General features: G+C 49.7%; 1 protein-coding gene across 1 annotated transcript in view; it reads left to right on the top strand.

Annotated features, from left to right (window-relative positions):
• The first annotated feature begins 10,923 nt into the window (after nucleotides 1-10,923).
• Nucleotides 10,924-23,591, top strand: part of LOC119104338 (glutamate receptor ionotropic, kainate 4) — a 23,779-nt gene continuing 11,111 nt past the window's right edge. Inside the window, exons 1-2 of the mRNA XM_037228034.1 lie at nucleotides 10,924-11,002; nucleotides 12,200-12,290. Of these exons, the coding sequence (XP_037083929.1) occupies nucleotides 10,924-11,002; nucleotides 12,200-12,290 (170 nt within the window). The remainder of the gene's footprint in view (nucleotides 11,003-12,199; nucleotides 12,291-23,591) is intronic.

Here is a 23,591-nt window from a genome sequence, read left to right on the forward strand (position 1 = left end):
TCGCTCCTCTCATCTCTCTCTCTCTGCTCTCTCCTCTCTCTCCTCTCCTCTCTCTCTCCTCTCTCTCCCTCCCCCCTCTCTCTCGCTCTCTCTCTCTCCTCTCTCTCTCCTCTCTCTCTCCCCTCTCTCTCTCTCTATCTCTCTCTCTCTCCTCGGTCCCTCGCCTTCTCTCTGAACTCTCTTCTCTCTCTCTCTCTCTCTCTCTCTCTCTCTCTCTCACTCTCTCTCTCTTTCTGTTTCGATCCTTCAGTATCAGTATCATTCTTGCTTTTTCTATCTTTCCATTTTCTTGCTCCTGATTTTCCTTCATTCTCTTTCCTCTTATCTCTGTCTGTTTTCTTATTATTCCCACGAGCTCAATACGTGAACTCAAAGTCATTCTCTTACTTTTCTATTTTTCTCTTCTTTTCTTGATTTGTCTTCCTTCTTTCCTCTATCTCTGTCTGTTTTCTGATATCTGCATTTTGTATCATTATGGCTGCATGAGATATTGGGCCTCATTTCCCATCGCTGCCACTGCTACTCCCTGAAATAGAGAGTTAACGGTGAATGACTGCCGACTAGTCTTGTCGGTGACATTTCACGACTTTGGGCCACAGCGTCCTATACCAGAAAGAAATAGGTGCGCTTCTGCTTTTTGGGCCATCGCCGAAAAACAGATGGGACGTACCAATGCGTTTCAGCTCGGCATGGCTGTGAGAAGTGCATGCAGGAAAACAAAGCTGCCAGCGCAGCAAAATTATGACCAGCTGCCATATTGTCACCAGATTGCGCACTCGGGGTGGTTATTGGAAAGCATGACATCCGAGCAGATCACCTAGCCAATATCCATTCAAGCGCGTCAAATGACTAATCGGTGAGGAGTAACTTGATATGTGATGACAATACCTTGATATCCATTGAGCTCGATATTAGCAAAACGAAGTCCTAGTCACATTGTGGTGGACACAACCACCTACACCACTCACCGAGTAAAGGTCTGTTAGATTTTCCAAGGACGGAAATCTCATTTTCTTGAAATGGCCTGCTCAGGTAATCGTAACCGACAGACATGATCGATACCAGGACGATAGGGATAGACAAAATCGACAGGATGGGGGTAGGCCCAGAAAACAAAAGACAATAGCACTGCTGGTTTTATCTTATCAGATGTGCAACGTTAAAGATGCATGTGGTTTGTTTATACTTAACATATGTTCATCAGCTCAAGAGGTTGATTTCGGGATTTAATTAGCTTTTTCTCTTGAAAATCGATACAATTATACGCAACGCATGTGTCGAAGTGCTGCAGATGTTTTTCGATAATTTTTGATGAGGTCTCTGTTTTATAGGTTCAGTTGTAACAGGACAAGCGAGGCATTGCATCTATGCTGCCGTATCTCCCATGTGTGACTTCCTGGTGCCGCCCACGCGGTAACTTTTGGCACGTTCTCCATAACCAGATAGAAAGGCCTGTTCACGGAGCTAACCTGTCAAATGCATTCGAGGGATCATGTCATCTTAAAGGGGTCAAATTCGTTCATTGCATTATCCCACGTCACCACCAAACCGCACTGATGCACATCTGTCACAAGCAGAGAGCTGCTCAAGAAGAGCCTGGAGAGCCTGCCGGCGGCGCCCTGTCACCCCGCCTGCGCGTTTTCAGTTTTCGCCGCTCGAGACACTTCAGCGCGTCTACAGGGACCACATTCTGGAGGTCGAGAGCGGGGCGGAGGGAAAGAGGCGCATACAGACCGAGACGGCAGCCTCCTTTGGAGTCTACAATGGTGCGTGGCCGGACCAAGGCCCGTTCACAGCTGGCTTGAAGTTGGAAGGTTCTACCTTTCACCTGTCACGAGCTATGGTGCCGTTGTCGTGGTGTAGTTGGAAACCTTTTGCGTTCACTGGTTTGATCTTATCAGTTTACCGTGCAATGTGTCTTCGAAGGCACTGCGCTACTTTTATTTGATGTGTGTACGTACTTTGAACATCTTAGCATCCTTTGTAGCATCTTTCACCATATATTATGACCAGAGCTCCTATATCTTATCGATGCAACACGATTTGCGATTTTGCAAAATACGTTGACATCGAATCATCGCGGCCCAAAAAGTTAGATATGTGAGTATGTAAGTTGCTGGGGAGTAATGCTTCTTTTGTCATGACGTGATTTGACATACGGGGCATCCAACCCCGTACCTCTGGTTTCCCAGACACGCAGCTTAACCACTGCACTATCGATGCCCCGAAGTACGAAACGAAATTCGCCACGCTATAATACGATTTACATGAACTGAAAGTGTCTTTTCACCCCCTGGCACTTCACCCCCTGGCACTTGGCACACTCACCCCCTGGCACATTGCGTACATCTAAACGCATTCCCCGGTTTCGCATATTCAGGACAAAAGGAATGCGATGTCGTCGACATCAAGCGAGACTACTACGTCAGACAAGCGGCCATTGGTCTTCAGAAGAACTCACCGTATGAAGCATTCTTCAATTACCGGTCGGTAGCTACCATCACGTTGCTTAAAACACACTCTGCAGTGTTCTACCTGTGTGTGCCGTTTCTGTATGCGTGACAACGGGCTTCACAGGTTGGGTAAGCCCACGGGTACCAATATAGAGTAAGCAGCGGGCTGGGTTTGGGTACGGATCAAACCAAACTTGCTGACATTGCTACAGCCGTGAAAGGAATATGGGCAGGAGAGGGAAAATCTTTCCAAAATATCACCAATATACTTAAAGAAGTGCTACGCAATGCTAATGCCTGCGTTTTTTTACGCGTAATTAGCTCGATGCAAACTAGTCTATTTTATTATGATATGCATCTGTATAGGGGGAAACATCCGATTACAAATGGGTAGCGGATAGCTATTGGCACAGCTACACCGATAGCGACGGATTGGGTAAGCAAATCATGACGTAACAACGTCCAATGTATGACTCTGTTCGCTTAGCGTACTGTGCGCAAGCTCCGGCTGGCAGTGATGCCGAGTGCGGAGGTATGAGCAGCCAGAAAGTAAGCACAACATGGTCACATTCAAACGTTGCACTATGGGACGCGATAAATCAGCACTACAATGAAGGAAACCCAGCCACCTTAGTGATCATTACATGCCTTACTCAAGAGATTGTTGCTTTGTTCCCCATGTAACTTGCGAGTGATGGGGCACATCTTCCCAGGAACACTTTTGTTTGTTTTGCGCGAGCAAAGGGTAGATGACCTGAAGAACTGGCGGAGATGTTTTCGGTCGGGATAGATGCACTCACCAACGCTTTCTCGAGGCTCGCTCGCATGACATTTAGCCGGGTCGTTTTCTCACTGACCTGTGCTGTTGACCGCGACATGAACAGTACAAATGATTGTGCGCTGTAAATACAGTCTCACCAGAAATGTAGCGGCTTCATTTAGCGCCGAGGTGCCGTCATGCTTTGACCGATGAGTTTGGCATCCGCCCTGTCTTCGGTGGCCCAACACCTGCGATTGGAGCAGGCCCCTGTCTGTGATCGGAGAGGCCACCCGTCTGTGATTGGAGCAGGCCCCCCTGTCTGTGACCGGAGCAGGCCCCCCGTCTGTGAATGGAGCAGGCCCCCTGTCTGTGACCGGAGCAGGCCCCCCATCTGTGATTGGAGCAGGCCCCCTGTCTGTGATTGGAGCACACCTTCCGTCTGTGACCGGGGCAGGCCCCCTGTCGATGACTGGAGCAGGACCCCTGTCTGTGAACGGAGCGGGTCCCCCTGCCTGTGACCGAAGCAGGCCCCCTGCCTGTGACCGAAGCAGGCCCCCTGTCGGTGACCGGAGAGGCTCCCTGTCTGGGACCGGAGCAGATGAGTCAGTCCTCTGCCGACAGTTTGGCGCGGATGCGAGAGACCGGGGTCATGGAGCACCTGCAGAGAACCTGGCTCAACGGGGTCCGGCCGGACTGTGGCCTGCAGCAGGCACCGGTGAGCTGCACTGCAAACAACCGCTGCCGGCGGTTCGCTCCCCATTACCAACTGACGTTCCCTGATTGCTGCCTATGACGTCACACATGGTGTCACGCGCACATACCGTGCTGATCGTCTTGTCGTAGTTACCTATGACGTCATAGGGCGTGATTACCTGGGAACGCACCTTACAACCCTGTTACTGGATGCTCACGCATCGAAAAGCGCGCAGGAGTTTTTCACGTTACTGAGGCTTCTTCTTTGCCTCGCTGCGCTGTAGCACAAACAGGGCTACGACGGGGCGGGGAAACGTTCTGAATAAAGTACAGAGCTGACTAAGCCGCTGCGCAACAGGTCGTGCACGGCGAGTTCCATCCCCCGGGACCGCCTCAGGGCTGACGCTGTCTGCCCTGGGCATTTGCGTTCATCGACCAAACAACAAAAAAAACAATAGCCGTTCAGTTACTTACCTGACTAGCAGTGCACACCACGCGTCTTGTAGTGCACCTCGCCATTTGCTCCTGGTTGGAAAGGCCTGCGGCCGGTGGCGGCGGCCGCACTGGAAGTCAGGTGACGTCAGAGGGCGGGGCAGACCGTACCGGGTATCAGGGTACGTTAAAAAGTTTTTGCCGCTAAATTCTGCCACTGGACCGAAATTTTAAGGTCCGATAGTAAAGCTAGGGCTCACGCAAGCGCTGCTCTGAACGTGGGCACTGCTCAGAGCAAACCGTGGGCTCTGGTTCCAGAAATGCATCCAATGGAAAGGCTTCGGACTTATTCTCAATAATCTGCTAACAGAGGCTGAAGCCATCCTGAAAAGTCATCCACTGACCCATGTGAACCCGACAAACGCCGATCAGAGCCCGCTCTCACCACACCATCAGCTGCTGAGTCGGGCGGAGCCAGCCACGCCCCCAGCGGTGGGCCGTAGGGAACACCCGGTCAGCGGGCGGCGTCAGCGTCAGGGGCCGCGAGGACAGGCGTGCCTGCCGACGCCGATGCTCAGAGATAAATGGCGGGCAGAAAGCAGAAGCCTCAGCGCGAGAGACGGATTCTCCTAGGTAGGAGCTGATGAAGCTGGAGCTGAACCTGAAGCTGAAGGTGGAGGCTGATGGCCATTGACTTCGGAGGTTGACGTACACCCTTACGCTGGTGGGCGAGGGAGGTCGGCTGAGGTGAAGACACAAGTTTTGTGTCCGTCGCGCGATAAAGCTTTGCGTCCTGGAACATGCAGGCTCTTTGTGAGGACAACCTGGAGAACCGTGAGAGCCCCCCCCGAGAACCAGTTACACAGATGAACCTGATTTCAAATACACATTCCTGACCCTCGCCTAGCGGGTCTTCCTGCTGGATCTCAACTGTGTGTATCCTGGGTAAAAATGACCTAAGCTGTTCAGTGCAGCAGCGAGGAACATTATTCACATACGTAAGACAATACTATTAGCCTTATTCCTCGGAGAAAAACGAGAATAATGGAAACGTAGTTAGGTTGATATTTCGGCAACATGCCTTCATCGAATATTTTCTTCATCTTCATCGTAATAGCAAAAGTCAATGACCAGTAAACTACTCTGACCATGGAGTCGCCTACTGTGATCAGTGAACAATATCCCCTACATGGATCGCATGGCGATCATGCCCCACGGAAGTGTCCTCTTCATCCCCTGGGCCAGGCCGTGGCCGCTTCTTCCTTTCATCAGCGCCACCTGTGCGGGCCAAGCCTTGGCCTGTCGTGGTCACCTCCTCCCCTTCATCAGCGCCACCTGTGCGGGCCAAACCTTGGTCTGGCCATGGTCGTCTCCGCCCTGCTGCGGCGCCTTGCGTACCTGCAGGGCCGGCGCCTGGCGGTGGAGCTCGCCGCTCCACGGTGGCGCCCTCTATATGCGGAGAATAGGGGCCTACTGATGGTCACATTCACTCTACTACAACCGATGGTGTCCTCTCCATACAGTAGCGGTCTCTACGCCCGCAGGGCATGTGCGTCGTGGTAATCATCGCCACTGGGTAGCAGCGGCCCTCTATACCTACAGGACCTGGGCCTGACGGCGGTGGCCTCCGTTCTACAGTGGTGCCTTCTGTAACCGCAGGATCTGGGCTGTCGGTGGTATTAGTGACCTCTGGTGTACAGTGGCGCCCTGCACGCCAGATGTGCTCTCCCCAGCGCTGATAGTTTCCGCTCTACGGTGGCGCCCTCTGTGCCCGCAGGGTCTGGGCCTGCCGGTGATGGCCTCCGCCTTTCTGCTGCTGGCCGCCGGGGTGGTGTGCAGCCTGATGCTGTTGGGCGCCGAGTGCCTGCACGCTCGCCTCCTGCAGCACCCGGTCCGTCCAGGACCGGCAGGTGACGTGCTGCAAACTGAGCGTGCCTCCTCGTGCAACGTTCTGAGGGCACTGCTCTGAGCGGACTGCTCTGGATGACATGCCATGAGCTACACGCTACGATTGACATGACATGAATGACATGACGTTATGATCAGGAATGAATGATTCCATATAAGTGAGGCGATGTGAGCGACATGACATAAGTGACAGTCCGAGTGACTGCTCTAATTGCATTCTTTTGAGTGGCACGCCCTGGATGACACCGCTTTCAGCAGCACGGCGTGAGTAGCACGGCATGAGCGACACAGGTGTAAGTGATAATGAGCTCGTACTTCGTATGCTGACAGTTATCGAACTCTTATATAGCTGCCAGGAGTACTGATTAACCCTCGACCTAAAAGCAGGGGTCAATGCGACCCACTAAGGCTTTTTAGATACGTATCCGGTATGCCGTGCAATCGTGTCCAACTGTTTAGTAGCCTGTGTATATATGCATGTATGCATGGACGTCTAGGCAAGCATGGCGTGTGTTTTGACACCAAAAATATGTCTGTTCATTTTTCTGCTTTCGGAGCCGGGACGGCTTTTTAGAAGTACTGCGCGACGGTCTACCACCTGAGCGGGCGGCTGGAGCCAGCCGACGATGCCGCGGAACACGCGTGGCGGGCCGACGTTGTTACGTTAAAAGGAATGTCCAACATTTGAAGATATTGAAACAAGTATCAGGTGCAACGAAATAAGCCCTTAAGAACAACTGGAATATTTTTAAGTGAAGAAGGCTGCTGTAGAAAACAAGATTGATATGTGTAGCAAATATGTTTCTCATTACGTCACTGTATGAGTACGCTATTTTTCTTTGCACGTAGATTGAGAGCCGATTGCCAGCTGTTGTATTTGGAAATCGTGGCCACGAACATCAGATATAAACGACTCGAAAATAATTATATTTTCCCGGCCTTGATTGCCGCATGGCTCATGAAATGGCAGGCTCTCAATGACGACATTTTGATATCATGAATGTCTGACTTACCTTGAAATAGTCTCCCCGAAATAGTGAGCACATGGGCATTCCGGTGTAGCTTATAAACTAGGGTGGCTTAGGTCTTAAGAGTTGCAGGGTTGCGAACTGCACCAAATGACTTCCAAACTGGCTAGTTCAGTTCAAGACCTCATACAAATGTGGAACAGCATCTTTAACGGAGACGTATATCACAAATACTTCCTCAGAGCACATACAAATATAGACCATCGTACTCAAAATGGAGCACAATACGCACCTGCTTAGGTTTTGTGTCGCCACAATGCGTGGTCTCGTATGTATGATGTAAAGCTGAAAAGCACGATTTTACAAAAAAATGATTTGGACCTGGCATAATGAGGCTGATTGACCTAACAGCATCAGACCCAGTGCCAATCGGATACCTCGTTGAGAAAAATTCCCTGGTGTTTTCCACTGAGCCCTGCCGTCATTACTTTTGAAATACCAGGAGGGTCGCATCGCCCCTTATCAGTTCACATTATGAAAAGCGGCGAATTGGGGCGAGATTGAAGCGATGTCATCCTGCAAGCACTGTAAATCTTGTCAATGCACGACGTTTTAGGCTGTGGTGTTGGTCGCCAGTCAGCATGGCCCCCGAAACATCTTGTCTTGACAATGCAATCCATGTTTGCTTGATAACGTCATCGGACCAGTACCTCCTGGTACAACGTCACCAAACCGGGACCTCCTGGCATACTGAGTGTTGGCCAGTGCCAACGTGGAAAGTCTACTCTCATAACGCCGAACAACAAGGAGCTCAAAGGCTTTCTTACTTTAGCCTTTCTCATCGCCCAGGCATGAGTGATAGGGTTTGAATGCCACAATACGAGTAAGCTAACATCGACAAGTGATACTGTTTTGAGTGACAGTATTCTGAGTAACATGGTACAAGTAACACGGCACGAGTAACACGACATGAGCAATACAGTACGAGCCCTACAGTACGACTAACATGGTATGAGTAACACGTTATGAGTAATACAGTACAAGCAACACAGCACGAGTAACACGGTATGAGTAACAAGATACGAGTAACACGGCACGAGCACCACGGCACGAGCAACACGGTACGAGTAACACGGTATGAGTAACACGGTATGAGCAGCACAGCACGAGTAACATCGTATGAGTAACACGGTACGAGTAGCACGGTACAAGAAACACGGTATGAGCAACACAGTACGAGTAACACAGTATGGGTAACACGGTTTGATTAACACGGTATGAGTAACACGGCATGATTAACACAGTACGAGCAACAAGGTACGAGTAACGCGGCGCGAATAACACGGCACGAATACCACGGGTCGAGTAACACGGTGCGAGTAACACGGTACGAGTAACACGGTACAAGAAACACGGTATGAGCAACACAGCACGAGTAACACGGTATGAGTAACGCGGTTCGATTAACAAGGTATGAGTAACATGATATAAGCAATACAGTACGAGTAACACGGCACGGGCACCACGGCACGAGTAACACGGTACAAGTAACACGGTATGAGTAACACGGTATGAGCAGCACAACACGAGTAACACAGTATGAATAGCACAGTGCGAGTAACACGGCACAAGAAACACGGTATGAGCAACACAGCAAGAGTGACACAGCATGAGTAACATGGCTTGATTAACACGGTATGAGTAACACGATATGAGTAACACAGTAAGAGCAACACAGCACGAGTAACACGCATGAGTAACAAGGTCCGAGTAACACGGCACGAATACCACGGCACGAGTAACACGGTGCGAGTAACACGGTACGAGTAACATTGTACAAGAAACACGGTATGAGCAACACAGCACGCGTAACACGGTACGAGTAACGCGGTACAAGAAACACGGTACGAGTAACACAGTACGAGTAACACAGCAGGAGTAATACAGTACGAGTAACATGGTTCGATTAATACGGCATGAGTACAGTACAGGACGGGTAACACGGCACGAGTAGCACGGTATGAATAATACAGTACGAGTAACACGGCACGAATAGCACGGTACGAGTAACACGGTACTAGTAACACAGTACGAGTAACACGGTACGAGTAACACGGCACCAGTAACACGGTACCAGTAACACGGCACGAGTGGCACAGCACGAGTAACACGGTACGAGTAGCACGGTACCAGTAACACAATACGAGTAACACGGTGTGAGTAGCACGGTGGGAGTAACGCAGTTAACCAGCAAGGCATCAATCAGTGGCAATAAATGTGATGCTTTCTCCCATCTGCATGGCATCATTTGGAGGCATCTCTTCTATCTCCCCTGCATTTACACCGAATGCGTCCCGTCCAATCCGACGCGAACTTTACTCTGCACGTCAGAAGCCGGTACAGACCACGTCTGGTATCGCCAATGCCTGCAAAAAGCTAATCAGAAAAGCTGCATTGCACAGGTTTCCTTTTTGAACTGGAATGCGGCATGGTGCTTTTATTTAAGTTACAAGCAGGTCGGAGCACCATTGTCAGAGCACTGTCAGAGCACCACGTTAGATCACTATCAGAGCACTATGAGCGACGCCACTGGTCATTATTCCGTTATTTGAGTAATCATTAGCTTTGGAGCCTAGGCAGTTGGCAATGCTGGTCGATGAAGGTGAGTAGTTCATCAAGGCTGTTGTCAAACCATGCCATAGAAACCACCTGACTTCAACATCAAGGTAAGAAACAAAGTGCGTATTCTACGTAGGCATCAAATGTCATGCTATAACGGTATAACTTAGTAATGCGATACAAAGGAAATCTTTTTTGAGTTCTCTGCTACAAACGAGCTATTTTTGTTAACTTCTCGAAGAACAACATTGCGTCAGCTGGTTGTGGAAAAAGTACGCGGAAAATACGAAAGTAAGAGGAGAAAGTTAAAGTACAATGTGCTTAAAGGAGTGGAAGCACACGGTGCGTTGCATTTCGGAACGTTCATTGGTGCAGATGAAACCATTTTGCCCCAGTTGCTTTCTGACTTCTATTACCTTGATCTGCCCCTTTCTGGAGCCAGCTCATTTTGTGGGCAAAAACGCACTCAATCCCTTTAAACAAAGTGGTTCGTAGCACGTCCTTCTGTGCTCTTGGCTTTCCTGTCCCCGCTGGTAACATAGGAAATGCGCCAGTATAGTATATAGTGTCGCACGTAGATCTAGCGCTTCTGGTCTTAGTACAAACTGAACCTGCTTCAGTCTCTCCCTTCTATCGCTCTCTTATCAGATCCAAGCTCGACTATGCTTCTTTTGTTTATGACGGCGCTTGTGAGTCAGTAAAGCGCTCATTGAACACGATACATCATACTGCCTTACGTATCGCAACAGGTGCATTCAGGACCTCTCCGACAGCGAGCCTTCTTGTTAAGGCCCACGAACCCCCTTTGTCCACTAGGAGAAAGATATTAGGCATGAAATACGCCTGTAAGTTGGCACAGTTCCCCGATCGCCCAACATACAAGTAGGTCTTCTCCCGCCGAACAATACGCACGTTTCTGACTGGGACAGGACATCGGATCGCACCTTTCTGTGTGAGGATGTTCATGCTCTTGCGAGAATGTGGTATTCGCACACGGCATGTGATCCGTTGGGAAATTCCTGAGACCCCTCCTTGGAAGCTCTACCCACCAGCGGTGGATGTCTCACTTTCCCATTTCGCGAAGGGGCGGATGTCTCCGGATGAGTTTCGGCTGAGGTCTTTGGAGCTGATCGCGTCGTACCCGGATCACAAGAAGACCTACACGGACGGTTCGAAAGTGGATACCAGTGTTGGATGTGCTTTTGTACATGGTCCTGTCACACGGTCTTTTGCTTTGCCTGGTCACGCATCGGTCTTTACATCCGAGCTAGTAGCCATCCTTAAAGCACTCCAGTTCATAGAAGTTGACAGTGACGATCAACACCTAGTTTTATCGGACTCTCTTAGTGACCTTTTGGCACTGCAGGACTTGGATTCATCACATCACATCGTTCAGAACGTTTTAACTCTTCTTACTACACTGCCCCAATCCGGGAAGCAGGTGGTGTTCTGCTGGATACCGAGCCACGTTGGCATATCGGGCAATGAAGTAGCTGATGCCGCAGCAAGGCGTGGCACACATGCAACTCGCATCCCTACTGTGGCAGTCCCAGTTAACGACCTATGTGCAGTAGTATCTGCATTCATGTTAAGGCAGTGGCAAGCGAACTGGGATGCGCGTGCTGCCAATAAACTAAAGGAGATAAAGCCCCGGTTGGGACCATGGGCGTCCAGCTGTCGTAAAGTGAGGCGGGATGAAGTGACGTTATGCCGCCTGAGAATAGGATACACATACGCAACTCACCGATACCTGTTATGTGGGAAAGACCAACCGCGATGTCCTCGCTGCGGGGATCATTACACCGTAAACATGTCCTAATGGATTGTGCCCACCTCGCATCGGAACGCATGCGCCATTTTGGATAGGGTTCCGTGTGCCAAACGCTCTACGCTATGTTAGGAGACGACTCGAGTTTAGTAAATGACGGCCACATTTTTAGTTATCTTGAAGAGATATAATTCCATGCAATATATCGGACGTAGCCATACCTCCTCGCTTTTCACGCATCTGTTAAAAAAAGTAGGCTATGGGCGCCATATGACCAACGCAGTCTGTGCACCCGAAATCCCAAATCATCATCGTCTTCAGTCTCCCCAGCAGTGGGTTCTAAGGGTGCCGATAGTGAAGCGATTACCGCGTCTGCGCTGAGCGCTGCGTGTCCGAGAAACCGGAGATACAAAGTTCGATTACCCACGGGGTCCACCCTTCCTGCAAGGATGAGAGACAGGCGGCGCCATATAGCCTCAAAAGCTTACTGTGTCGTAACGCCCCAATGACAACGGCGCCAGTGGGTTATAGAGAACGCCTCTGACATCCTCAAAAGAATGCCGCATGTGTAACAATCAAGCTCATGGCTCGTCGGCAGGTCGATACGAGAAGCCAGCAACTGGCAAGCTGGAGGGAAGCAAGAACAAGATGTCCGGCAGCCTGGTGGCTCTGCAGATCAGAGAATTTGAGTGAGCTGTGGTACCCGCCACCGTGGACGTGCGGCGGCAAGGTCAACCAAGGTCATCTGAACGCAACATGGAGTCATCAGGGATGGATACATTTCACGCGTCTTATACTCATTCAAAATGTAATTGGTACGGGTGTCCTAGCGAACATGAGCAGGTCCGGATATTCCTTCCGTTTGATCATGAAGGGCTCAACCATTGAGACCGAATTGCGGATTTTTCTGTTCATGATCCTTGTCACCATTGTCCGGTCGTCTGGTCTTGTCCTCGTTTTTTTTCATGGACAACATCCAACACCAGGATCATGTACGAGGTCGTATGTCACGCGCAGCGCACGTACTCCTGCCGCCAGTCATCTAAACCCACTGTGATGACGTCACTCAGTGCTCGGCGACCTTATAACCTGACGCTGAGTATGCCTTGCCAACAAAAACGCGGAAGCTGTGATTCTGAACACACGGTAAACCTCCTGAACAATCCTGCTGCCCGGCGGTCGTTACTTGGATGTCTTTCAGAAGGGTTAAGCCGCGGAAATTGTCTACCGGTTTACACTATTTTCTGCTGGAGCCATTTCTTTCATTGCCATGTGCGGGTGAGTATTGCATCGAAATAGCTCACTGAACACTAGGATGTTCTTCTTTGCAAACGCAACACCGTATTGTTTGCTTTGGCTGAATTCTGGGTATGCAGCGAATCCCTGCATTAACTCCGCCTGTGTTGCAAGATTTACATACTAAATGTAAGTCATCTTTCGCTTAAATAAAACAGTTGGTAATATTCCCGCTTCGGCTAACCGTTCCGAACGTTGAGCTGAGACAGCAACGCGTCAGAAGATGGCGTCCGCGGGCGATAATGGCCTCGCAGTACTCGTGCTCCCCAGCTCCTGCCAGTCTGGACTACAGCTGCGACCCCGACCGTGGTGGAGTGCAGCTGTGGCGGAGTGCAGCTGTGGTATAGTGCAGCTGTGGTATAGTGCGGCTGTGGTATAGTACGGCTGTGGTATAGTGCAGCTGTGGTAAAGTACAGCTGTGGTATAGTGCAGCTGTGGTATAGTACGGCTGTGGTATAGTGTGGCCGTGGTATAGTGCGGCTGTGTTGGAGTGCAGCTGCGATATAGTGCAGCTGCGGTATAGTGCAGCTATGGTATAGTGCAGCTGTGGCAGAGACGACTGTAGTGGAACGCAGCTGTGGTAGAGACGGCTGTGGTGGAACACGGATACCAACAGCCGATCGATTTTATTGTTTCCAAACAGAAGAATGGAACGGGAGAACCATTAACTATCAAAAGGGTCGCATAACACAACAAATGTAGCGTAAAGATACAGTAGTCTAAAAAGGTAGAACGCTGGAAACGCACTTGCACTAACAGCAAATACTGATCAAACACCACGCATTGCTGTCGAGAACAGCATTCATGCGCCACGTCGGCACTTAAATCACTTGAATAAAATCACTTGAAATCATATCTAGCCTAGCTTGCATGTCCCTGGCCAGCGCGCATGCCCCTCTACTTGACGAAGGCCACCGCAAATCAGCCGGCTCCGCAGTACAACCGAGGACCATCGCGCCAACAACAGCTCTACTGACGTCAAGTCAAGGTCGTGAAACCGTCGCAAACAGTGCTACTCGCCAGGCCGCGGGCGGCCGTCACCACACAGATGCAAGGTCCCCGGTGACAGCCGGCAGGCGCCGCTGCTGACAGCCGACAGACGCCGCCGTTGACAGCCGACAGACGCCGCTGCTGACAGCCGACAGACGTCGCTGCCGACAGCCGATAGACGCCACTGCTGACAGCCGGCAGAGGTCGCTGCTGACAGCCGCCAGAGATCGCTGCTGACAGCCGCCTTAGGTCGCTGCTGACAGCCGACAGAGGTCGCTGCTGACGGCCTGCTGACGCCGCTGCAGACAGCCGTGCCGCCATCTATACCGGATCCAGCCCGCCCGCTTCGCGCCGTCCGCACTCGCCCCAGACGGCACGGCACAGGCGCCGCCAGCGCAGCCGCGGTTCGGCCTCTGACCCAGACCCAGCCTGCCGGTGCTGATAACGCCACTGATACGCGGTCGTACCCGCACCGAGTACGCGTGCAATGCGCATGCGCAGCATCCGAGAACATTGCGGTCGGTGAGACGGCGAACAGGGCTCCTCACCATTAAGACCGGCCGTTAGCGTAAAAAGGGCCTCGATAAAAGGTGAGGAGACCAAAGCGTTTGCACCAAAGCCCCAAAGGAGAAAGAAATAAGTTGACAACCTAAATATATCCATGAATATGAGACCCATGCGAGTGAGATTGTGAGGCTAGACATGAATAAGAATGTTAAGAAAAGAGAGCGAAACTGAAGAAGAGGAATCGTTCGTAAAAGTGTCGTCTACCACCTTTCGAATTATGACACACTGTTAGCCGGTCTCGGCTCGTGATCGGTCATCACTCCGCTTTCGACATTTCCCGTGCACTGTTTAAGGTTGATCGGGTTGGCACTTCTAACATTGGGTTCATCCGGGACTCAGTGACGGCTTCCGGCAACCTCCCTGCGACATCTCGTCCACCAGGACGCAGCAGGGAGGACACCTGGCCGGCGGACATCTTGTGCACCGTGTACATGTGCCGGCGTAAGTTGTGCACCATGCTGCACACACGGCCACACACGGGACACGTGCTCAGGCCCTGGTGCTTCTGCATGTGGAACACCAGCGAGCGCTGGTTGGTGTACCAGCGACTGCAGATGCTGCACTGGTACTGGGCCGTACCTGCCGGGAAGAGGTAAAGTGTTACGTGGCGCACGTGCAGAGAGAGCTCAAGGGAATGCTCCACGTTAGAAGATATTGACACAAGCATCAGCTATCATGCAATAGGTTGGCTTATAAGTGTTGGCATAGTTCAGTGGAAAAGACTGCCCCAGACAACACAATTTATGTTTAGTAAAAATGCTCCTCGATATATCATTGTTTGGTTACGTCATCGCACCTCGCACACCATTGGGAGTCGATGATGGCCGTTACGTCTGGAAATCGTGCTCATTAACACCATATATGAACGACTCGACAAATATATTTTTCTTGGCAGTGATCGCCGCATGGCCAACGGAGTGGCATGATTTAAATCACATTATTATGTTGTTATAAATGCGTGCGTGACCCTGAAATAGTTTCCCAAATAAGCCCAAATCCCAAAACAGTCTGCACATCTTCGCGGGCGTGTAGCTCTGAAACAAATAGGGTTTGGGTCTTAAGATGGGCAGGGCTGTGAACTGCATCAAATAATCTTGAAGATGCCTATTTCATTTCAAAATCCCATGCAAGTGTGGATCACTCTCTTCAAATTTTATAGACAACATAGTTCAATGTTTCTTATTCCTGTTAGTGATGCAGCGGCTGACAGTGTTTATTCCCAACGTTTACGCATATACGGGAAGCAGTGAGTCGCCAAAACCTCACAAAGCTCACACTTTGCCCTGTCGTACGGAAAATAGCAACACAAACAACCCTCTTGCCGTTTGGCATTGAGCTTGCGTGTAGGAGCAGCTATATCTGTCTTGCTGTTTTCCGGAAATTCCAGTCACGATCAATGATGCTTATAGATCAGACCTCATAGGCTAACTGTGTATTGTTATGTATCAATATACATTTTTTTGTAGCAACACCGTCGGCTGTACGCATACTCTGCTTTGATATTTAGTCACCAGGACAACACCGATTGCCTAGCTATCATTTCAAGCAAACGCATGCAAGTACGAATTCGGCACAAAGAGATCAGCAAGCTTGGTCTATGCAGTCAGCTGCTAAATGAGCTCGGATGCATATCCAATGATGATCTTCAGGTAGCGTGCGGACGACCTCGTATTTGCTAGTCATGTTTGAATAGGTTATCAGCTGTTCAAAAACACGACCTGAAGTAAGTTATCGCGCTCTCGTCTTCCACCAGACATAATGCTTACTTTGCCTGCAACATTAACTTGCCATATCGTATGAGTAGTTGTTGGGTTGACAGACTAGTAGGCGTTCTGCTGCGTACTGTTCTGATTGGTGGACATTCTGGTGTGGACTGTTATGATTAGTAGGCATTATGCTGTTCCTTTTTACTGTATTTTCACCCGTACTGGAGGCATCTAATGTGTAAATTCAGCATTAAAATAATATGCATTGTAGTTAGGCCCAAAGCTCCGTTACTGAATGCAGATCAGTGCACGCAACGATTGTTTATGTGGCCACTGCTGCGTTTACAAAAGGAAAGATGTTATTGTGACGTCTATTAGCCATGGATTATGTTGGCCTTGCTATTCTTTCCATGATGGGTAATATACATATATATATATATATATATATATATATATATATATATATATATATATAGATAGATAGATAGATAGATAGATACATATATGTATATATATGTATATATATATATATATATATATATATATATATATATATATATAGATAGATAGATAGATACATATATGTATATATATATATATATATATATATATATATATATATATATATATATATATATTATATATATATATATATATATATATAGATAGATAGATAGATAGATAGATACATATATGTATATATGCATATATATATATATATATATATATATATATATATATATATATATATATATATATATATATATATGTGTGTGTGTGTGTGTGTGTGGTGTGTGTGTGTGCGTGCGTGCGTGCGTGCGTGCGTGCGTGCGTGCGTGCGTGCGTGCGTGCGTGCGTGCGTGCGTGTGTGTGTGTGTGTGTGTGTGTGTGTGTGTGTGAGAGGATACCATGTCAAGTGTGTTACTGTTTATGTCAACGTCTTTTGAGCAACTGACAGCTTAGAAGTGCAAATCTTAATGTTTTGGATGGTCAATCTTTCATTACAAAAGTTGCACCCTCATACACTCACATCGCATGCAGAACTTTTGATAAGACTGCAGGACTCTGATAAAACTCAGGTAACGGTAGATTCAGTAATGTTACACGATGACACTGGTTGGAGCTCTCAGGTTTCTTTTATTTTAATGACTGAATTAATGACTCCTTTTCAAGAACGTTCTGTAAAGGACCATGCGGATATCGCCTTGGTCAAAAATGACTGCATGGGGTGCCATCTGGAACCAAGAAGATTGCATGTATAAGCTGTATATTTACAGCTTCTTGCTGTGGCCCTTACATCATGACGGCGCAAATATACGTGACGGTAATGAAAGGCATGAGTTCTCAGTGTAGGCCATAACAGATATTTTAGGGAACAAATATGTTTGCATTACAGCATCTTGTTTTGGCATTAGTAGTATACCAAAGAATATGGCAAAGCTGAGTATGCACAGTTAAAATAAAAAATAAGGTTGGCGGACTCGAGCGAGCTTCTTTGGGAACTTTCCTTGCTAGGTGGGGCGGGTTTAAAAATTTGTGTCGCGGCGAGCGCGGGTTTTCCAAAACTCAGAAAATGGCGGCTCTGGAAAGCAGATCCTCATTCGCAGCTTACTAATTAGTTGAAGTTTATTTGCTGCGACCCGTCCTTACGGATCTGGGAACTGCACTGGCGGGGAGGAATAGCGTTGCGACAAGAAATGCTTGATGATAAGGTGATCCTTTTCGACTCCGTTATAGATGTATTTAAGTCAGAATTTGCGGTGAAAAGTCGTAACGGAGGAGGTGGAGTCATTGATGCTGAAAGCCATTACCAGTTATTGAAATTTGAGTCGTGAAAAACTGAGTCATCCAAAACCGTGCAAAGTCACCTTCAGCCATTGAAGTTCAAAACATCCCAAAGGAGCGTAAAATGCATTTAACAGCAAATTTTCCACATGTAATGACATCAACAGTGGAGAATTTCAGGACAAGCACTGTCAAGAACCGAAATAGATGGGTTGGACGCAATTAGACGCAATGGACGCAAATAGCATGGGGCTCGATGCATCGGGGAAAGCAGAACTGCCACGACTAAAAGTACAGTGGCTGTTTGGAAAAATACAAAGAGATGACAATTTGCATGCCAAGAACCGTGCAAGTTCCGTGACGCCACTGTTTTCACTGATTTTAGTTGTTTTTGTTGGTGCCAGTAGCTAACTTTGGTACATTTTGAACCAAAGTTAACTACCGTCATCAGCATTGGCTGTAAAACACGTGTGTCGCTTTACATTCTCTTGCGTAAGTCATGCACCCTTCAACGTTGAGTGGTGCCCGAAATGTTGGTTTGGGCACCCGCCCATGTCTTTTCCTGTGATATTGCAAAATCGAAGAAATGACATCACCCAAGCCTAAGAGCCTTCGCACGCAGTAATGCACGGCCCTGTCTACAATGCTCCTCAAATTAAGTACGTTCTGATAACTTATACAAATTGAAGCCCCAAAATTGTCCATCTTTAAAATCAAGTAAGCCAAATTTGTTCCAAATTTAATATGAGCGAAGTTAAATTTCAAGATCTGGGTCAGCTTTCGTAATCATTTAAAAATGGTCATCTCAGCTGTTAACGATCCTAACCTGCTTTCTTGCTGTTTTCATGGCTTTCGTGACTCCAACCTCAGACAACAGAGTCACATTTTCCCCACTTCTTTTATTGGAACATCAACTTCCCGAAACCAATTACACAACACATCTTGAGATCTTATGTTCAAATATCACATCCTTGCCAAAGTCGAAATCATGTAATATCAGTGTTGTTTTCATGAAAGGAAATGTTCCACATTTTAAGACATTGAAGTAAGCGAGCGATTTGTTGAAGTAAGCTCACTTATATCTACTAGTATACTTGAAAGTGGAACACGTTGCGTTAAACAGCACAATTTCTCTATTAAGCAAATATGCTCCTCAACACGTCTATGTTGGATTGCGCCATCGCACTTGGCTCGGAATCGCTTGAGAGTCAACTGACAGTCGTTATATCCAGAAATCGTGCTCACGTACATCAGATATGAACGACTTGACAACTGTTTATGTCTTGATCCTGATCGTCGCATGGCCGATGGAATAACAGGATTTGAATGACGTTATTATAGCGATGGATGCCTGGGTGACCTTGAACAGTCTGAAGCCTACACCTTTTTGGCGGGCGTGTAGCTCAGAAGCTAGAATGGTTTACATCTTAAGCAGGGCAGGCTAGCTGTCAACTAAAGCGGATAATCTTTAAGATGGCTACTTCAGTTCAAAATCCTTGAAGAACACTCCCTAATGTTTGTGCATACATGTACCTGGACACCTACGAAATACCATAATTCGTTAGTTATACTGTGAAACATTTTGATCTCGTCACTACTAATAAGTGATGAGGTTTAACGTCGCTTCGGTGAGCGCCTTACGCTGGGCTAGTCTTGTGTCCTGTGCCGTACATTTGCTGACTTTGTGTATAGGCGGCCGAGCCACCGGTGTGATGCTTGCATTTTAAAAAAAAAACAAACTTGTGATGCCGGGTGGAGAAAGTGAGACCATGTGAGTAGTTACTGATACTCACAGTCTTGTTTCACGATCGTCCAAACACCTCAACTTGTCCACCAATTAACTTTCGGAATGAGCTAAAACTGGTCAACAGAAGATTGAGCATCATTGGCTTGTTTTCAAGTTGCAATTTCCGTTAAAGGCAAGCTATCATGATTATTTCGTCACCGGCGCTGTGAAAATGATATGTGAAGGGATAAACGAGGAACCCATAAATTACGCGGAGATTTGGTTGATATATGCGACAAAGCTAAAAAAGATTCCTGTTTAATAGAATAGAGTGGTCCGAGCTGATTGAAAAACACACATTTGGGAAAGGTTTGGGTGTTGTGCCCCCCGCTACAACCCCTCTCCAACACAGTCAGGTACACGAGTCGACAACCCTGGTGAAGACTGAGCAGATATTTGAGCGGAAGAGGAGTGCGGTCCTAAAACCATCCCTGACCTCTGGGGGTACCCAGTCCACGACTTTACCGCCAATGGCCGTTATGAGAAGGGCCTTCCTTGTTCACCTACCTCTCACGTTAACGCAAGAAATGTTTCCACATAGCTTGACGAAACCAATGATCTATGACTCCGCATCTGCTACCTGATAACACTCATCAAGGGCATCCTTAAAAGTCATTTAAGTGGCATTCATTGCTCCGACGTCTCCGCTCAGCTGCAAGCCTCGTTGCTCCGTATCAGCTAATTTAATGCATTAAATATGATGTGTACGATTGCCAGCAGCGGAAAAGATCTGACAATTTATTCCGATCGACAAACATGAAGGTAGAAGGATGCAAGCAAGCGAAAATTACATATTCACAATATTATAAGACAGTTTCACTTCATGTCTGCACACATTGGGGCTGTAACCAACCGCACAAAGATACGCCACGCCTTCCAAGGCTGACGCCCGATGCGATCAGAAGCTGACCCACCCAGCATGATCTCACTAAAAAGCAAGTAAGATGGGCCACAAGCACAAAACGGTAATCACAGGACACCTTTCTCCCAGCAGATACGTAACTTAAATCTGCAATAACAGGTCTGTACATCGCTCCATAGGCGTCGCTTCCATTACTTCAACTGAGGGGGGAACACAAAGGGACGGAATACTATGAAAAGGGCGGATCAGACAGCTCAGGCGAGATGAGAGTACGGCGCCGCCGATTGCGCGCAAGTGCAATTAAGAACATCAAGGATCTAAAAGACAATTCAGAACATGCACATGCACGGAGCAGCAATAAATGAAGAAACACACTACCACCGTTATCGGCTGCACTGGCCGACCAGGTCACACTGTTGCCGGTACCCACACACTCGAAATCCTGTCTCAGCAGCCTCGCAAGCTCTGAACAGTGATCACACGACACAGCCAGCTCGAACACCCACCGCACTAAGCGAAAGTCTCGCAGCGAGTCGCCACCGCACCGGACGGAAGTCTCGCAGCGAGCCCCCACCGCACCGGACGGAAGTCTCGCAGCGAGCCTCCACCGCACCGGACAGAAGTCTCGCAGCGAGCCCCCACCGCACCGGACGGAAGTCTCGCAGCGAGACCCGCCGTACCGGACGGGAGTCTCGCAGCGAGCCTCCACCCGCACCGGACGGAAGTCTCGCAGCGAGGCCCGCCGTACCGGACGGAAGTCTCGCAGCGAGACCCGCCGTACCGGACGGGAGTCTCGCAGCGAGCACGCGGTACAAGCATGACCGCTACAACTACGACATCAGTCCGTAATGCCAGGTACACACATCCCCTCCACGACTGCAGTTGTTCGTTGATTGGGTGGTCGGTTCCGAGCTGCCATCCGAGCCATCCCGCCGCAACCGTATCACCCGTCGACGCCGCTCGCTGTCACCCGCTCCACGCCGCTCGCTGACACCCGTCCGCACCGCTCGCTGTCACCCGTCCACGCCGCTCACTGTCACCCGTCCAGCCGCTCACTGTCACCCGTCCACGCCGTTCACTGTCACCGGTCCCACGCCGCTCGCTGACACCCGTCCCACACCGCTCGCTGTCACCCGTCCACGCCGTTCACTGTCACCCGTCCACGCCGCTCGCTGTCACCCGTCCACGCCGCTCACTGTCAACCCGTCCACGCCGCTCGCTGTCACCCGTCCACGCCGCTCGCTGTCACCGTCCACGCCGCTCGCTGTCACCCGTCCACACCGCTCGCTTAATCACCCGTCCACGCCGCTCACTGTCACCCGTCCACGCCGTTCACTGTCGCCGGTCCACGCCCGCTCGCTGACACCCGTCCACACCGCTCGCTGTCACCCGTCCACGCCGTTCACTGTCACCCGTCCACGCCGCTCGCTGTCACCCGTCCACGCCGCTCACTGTCACCCGTCCACGCCGCTCGCTGTCACCCGTCCACGCCGCTCGCTGTCACCCGTCCACGCCGCTCACTGTCACCCGTCCACACCGCTCGCTATCACCCGTCCACGCCGCTCACTGTCACCCGTCCCACGCCGTTCACTGTCACCAGTCCACGCCGCTCGCTGTCACCCGTCCACGCCGCTCACTGTCACCCGTCCACGCCGCTCACTGTCACCCGTCCACGCCCGCTCACTGTCACCCGTCCACGCCGCCCGCTGCCGACTCACGGGATGCCTTCAAACGAGCCGTGCACACGCAGGACCACGCTGCCGCAACACGGCCGACACCTGGCCGGTGGACATCTTGTGGACGGGTGTACATGTGGCGGCGCAGACTGTGCACCATTGCTGCACACACGGCCACACACGGGGCACGTGCACAGGCGCCTGGTGCTTCCGCATGTGGAACACCAGCGAGCGCTGGTTGGTGTACCGAGTCGACTAGCAGGTGCTGTGCAACTGGTTACTGGGGCCGTACCTGCCGGGAGGGAAATACTTGTCGAAGGCCGCTACAACAGCGGGAGGTGTACGGTTAAGTAGGTACCATAGACGTCATCGACAACCACAGTTACCGCACTTGCTAGCATACATTCAAAACCAGACAAAATAGACGCTAAGAGTGGCGCTGGTACACAGTCGGGTCGACTACGGCAAGGGGTGGATAGATGTGAGTAGTTCGTACAAACTAAATGAGATGAACTTGAACTCATGCCTGGACAAAAACGCAACGACAGGGTGGGGTGTTGTACACTGTATCCAAGCAGAATGAAGCGCATTGAAGGTTAATCGACAGAGCGGAAGGCTTTAGTGTTGCGATTGCGTACTTGTAGGTACCGATATGACCTGTGGAAAAGCGGATCTGGGACTGGGGCGGGGTGGCGGGGGGTAGGGGGGACAGGCGAGGGGGACGGACGCGGTGTGGTCCGGATGCACCTGAGTAGATCAGACCTCGCCCCCCCCCCCCCCACAAGGACAACGGCAGGAGTGTACTTCTCTATTTAGTTGGGGGAAGGGACTTAATGTTGCTGACTTTAAAAAGGAAAGTGAGCGTAATACGAGGAGAAACCCGTTTGGGGGCGTGTGTGCTTGAGTGTGGCGGTGAAGGGGGGGGGGAGGGGACTTAATATTTCGCGCCTGCTCAGCCCCCCTCTCCCAAATTATTTTGCGGAAACGACTTTCCCAGACTCTGCGTGCAAAAACCGTTCCGTGGCAGGTAGCACGGGTTACTGCACTTGCTCGACAATTTAAAAAAACGTGAGAGCTCTTGAAGGGTTACGTAAAGCTCAGCTGAGCTATCTTGAAAGCGAGGTGTTCCACATTTCTATGGGGTTTGAGCTGAACTACCTATCCTGAAGCTTTTTCGGTGCAGTTTACAGCCCTGCCCTTCATAAGACCAAAACCCTTGTAGTCTATACGCTACAGGTTCAAGAAAATGAGAGTACTTCAGGGAGAGTATTTCAAGGTCACCTTGGCGCTCATGGCGTCATAACAATGCCGTTCAAATCTAC

This window comes from Pollicipes pollicipes, unplaced genomic scaffold (genome assembly GCF_011947565.3).
Source record: "Pollicipes pollicipes isolate AB1234 unplaced genomic scaffold, Ppol_2.1 Scaffold_6052;HRSCAF=7182_pilon_pilon_pilon, whole genome shotgun sequence".
Taxonomy (NCBI): domain Eukaryota; kingdom Metazoa; phylum Arthropoda; class Thecostraca; order Pollicipedomorpha; family Pollicipedidae; genus Pollicipes; species Pollicipes pollicipes.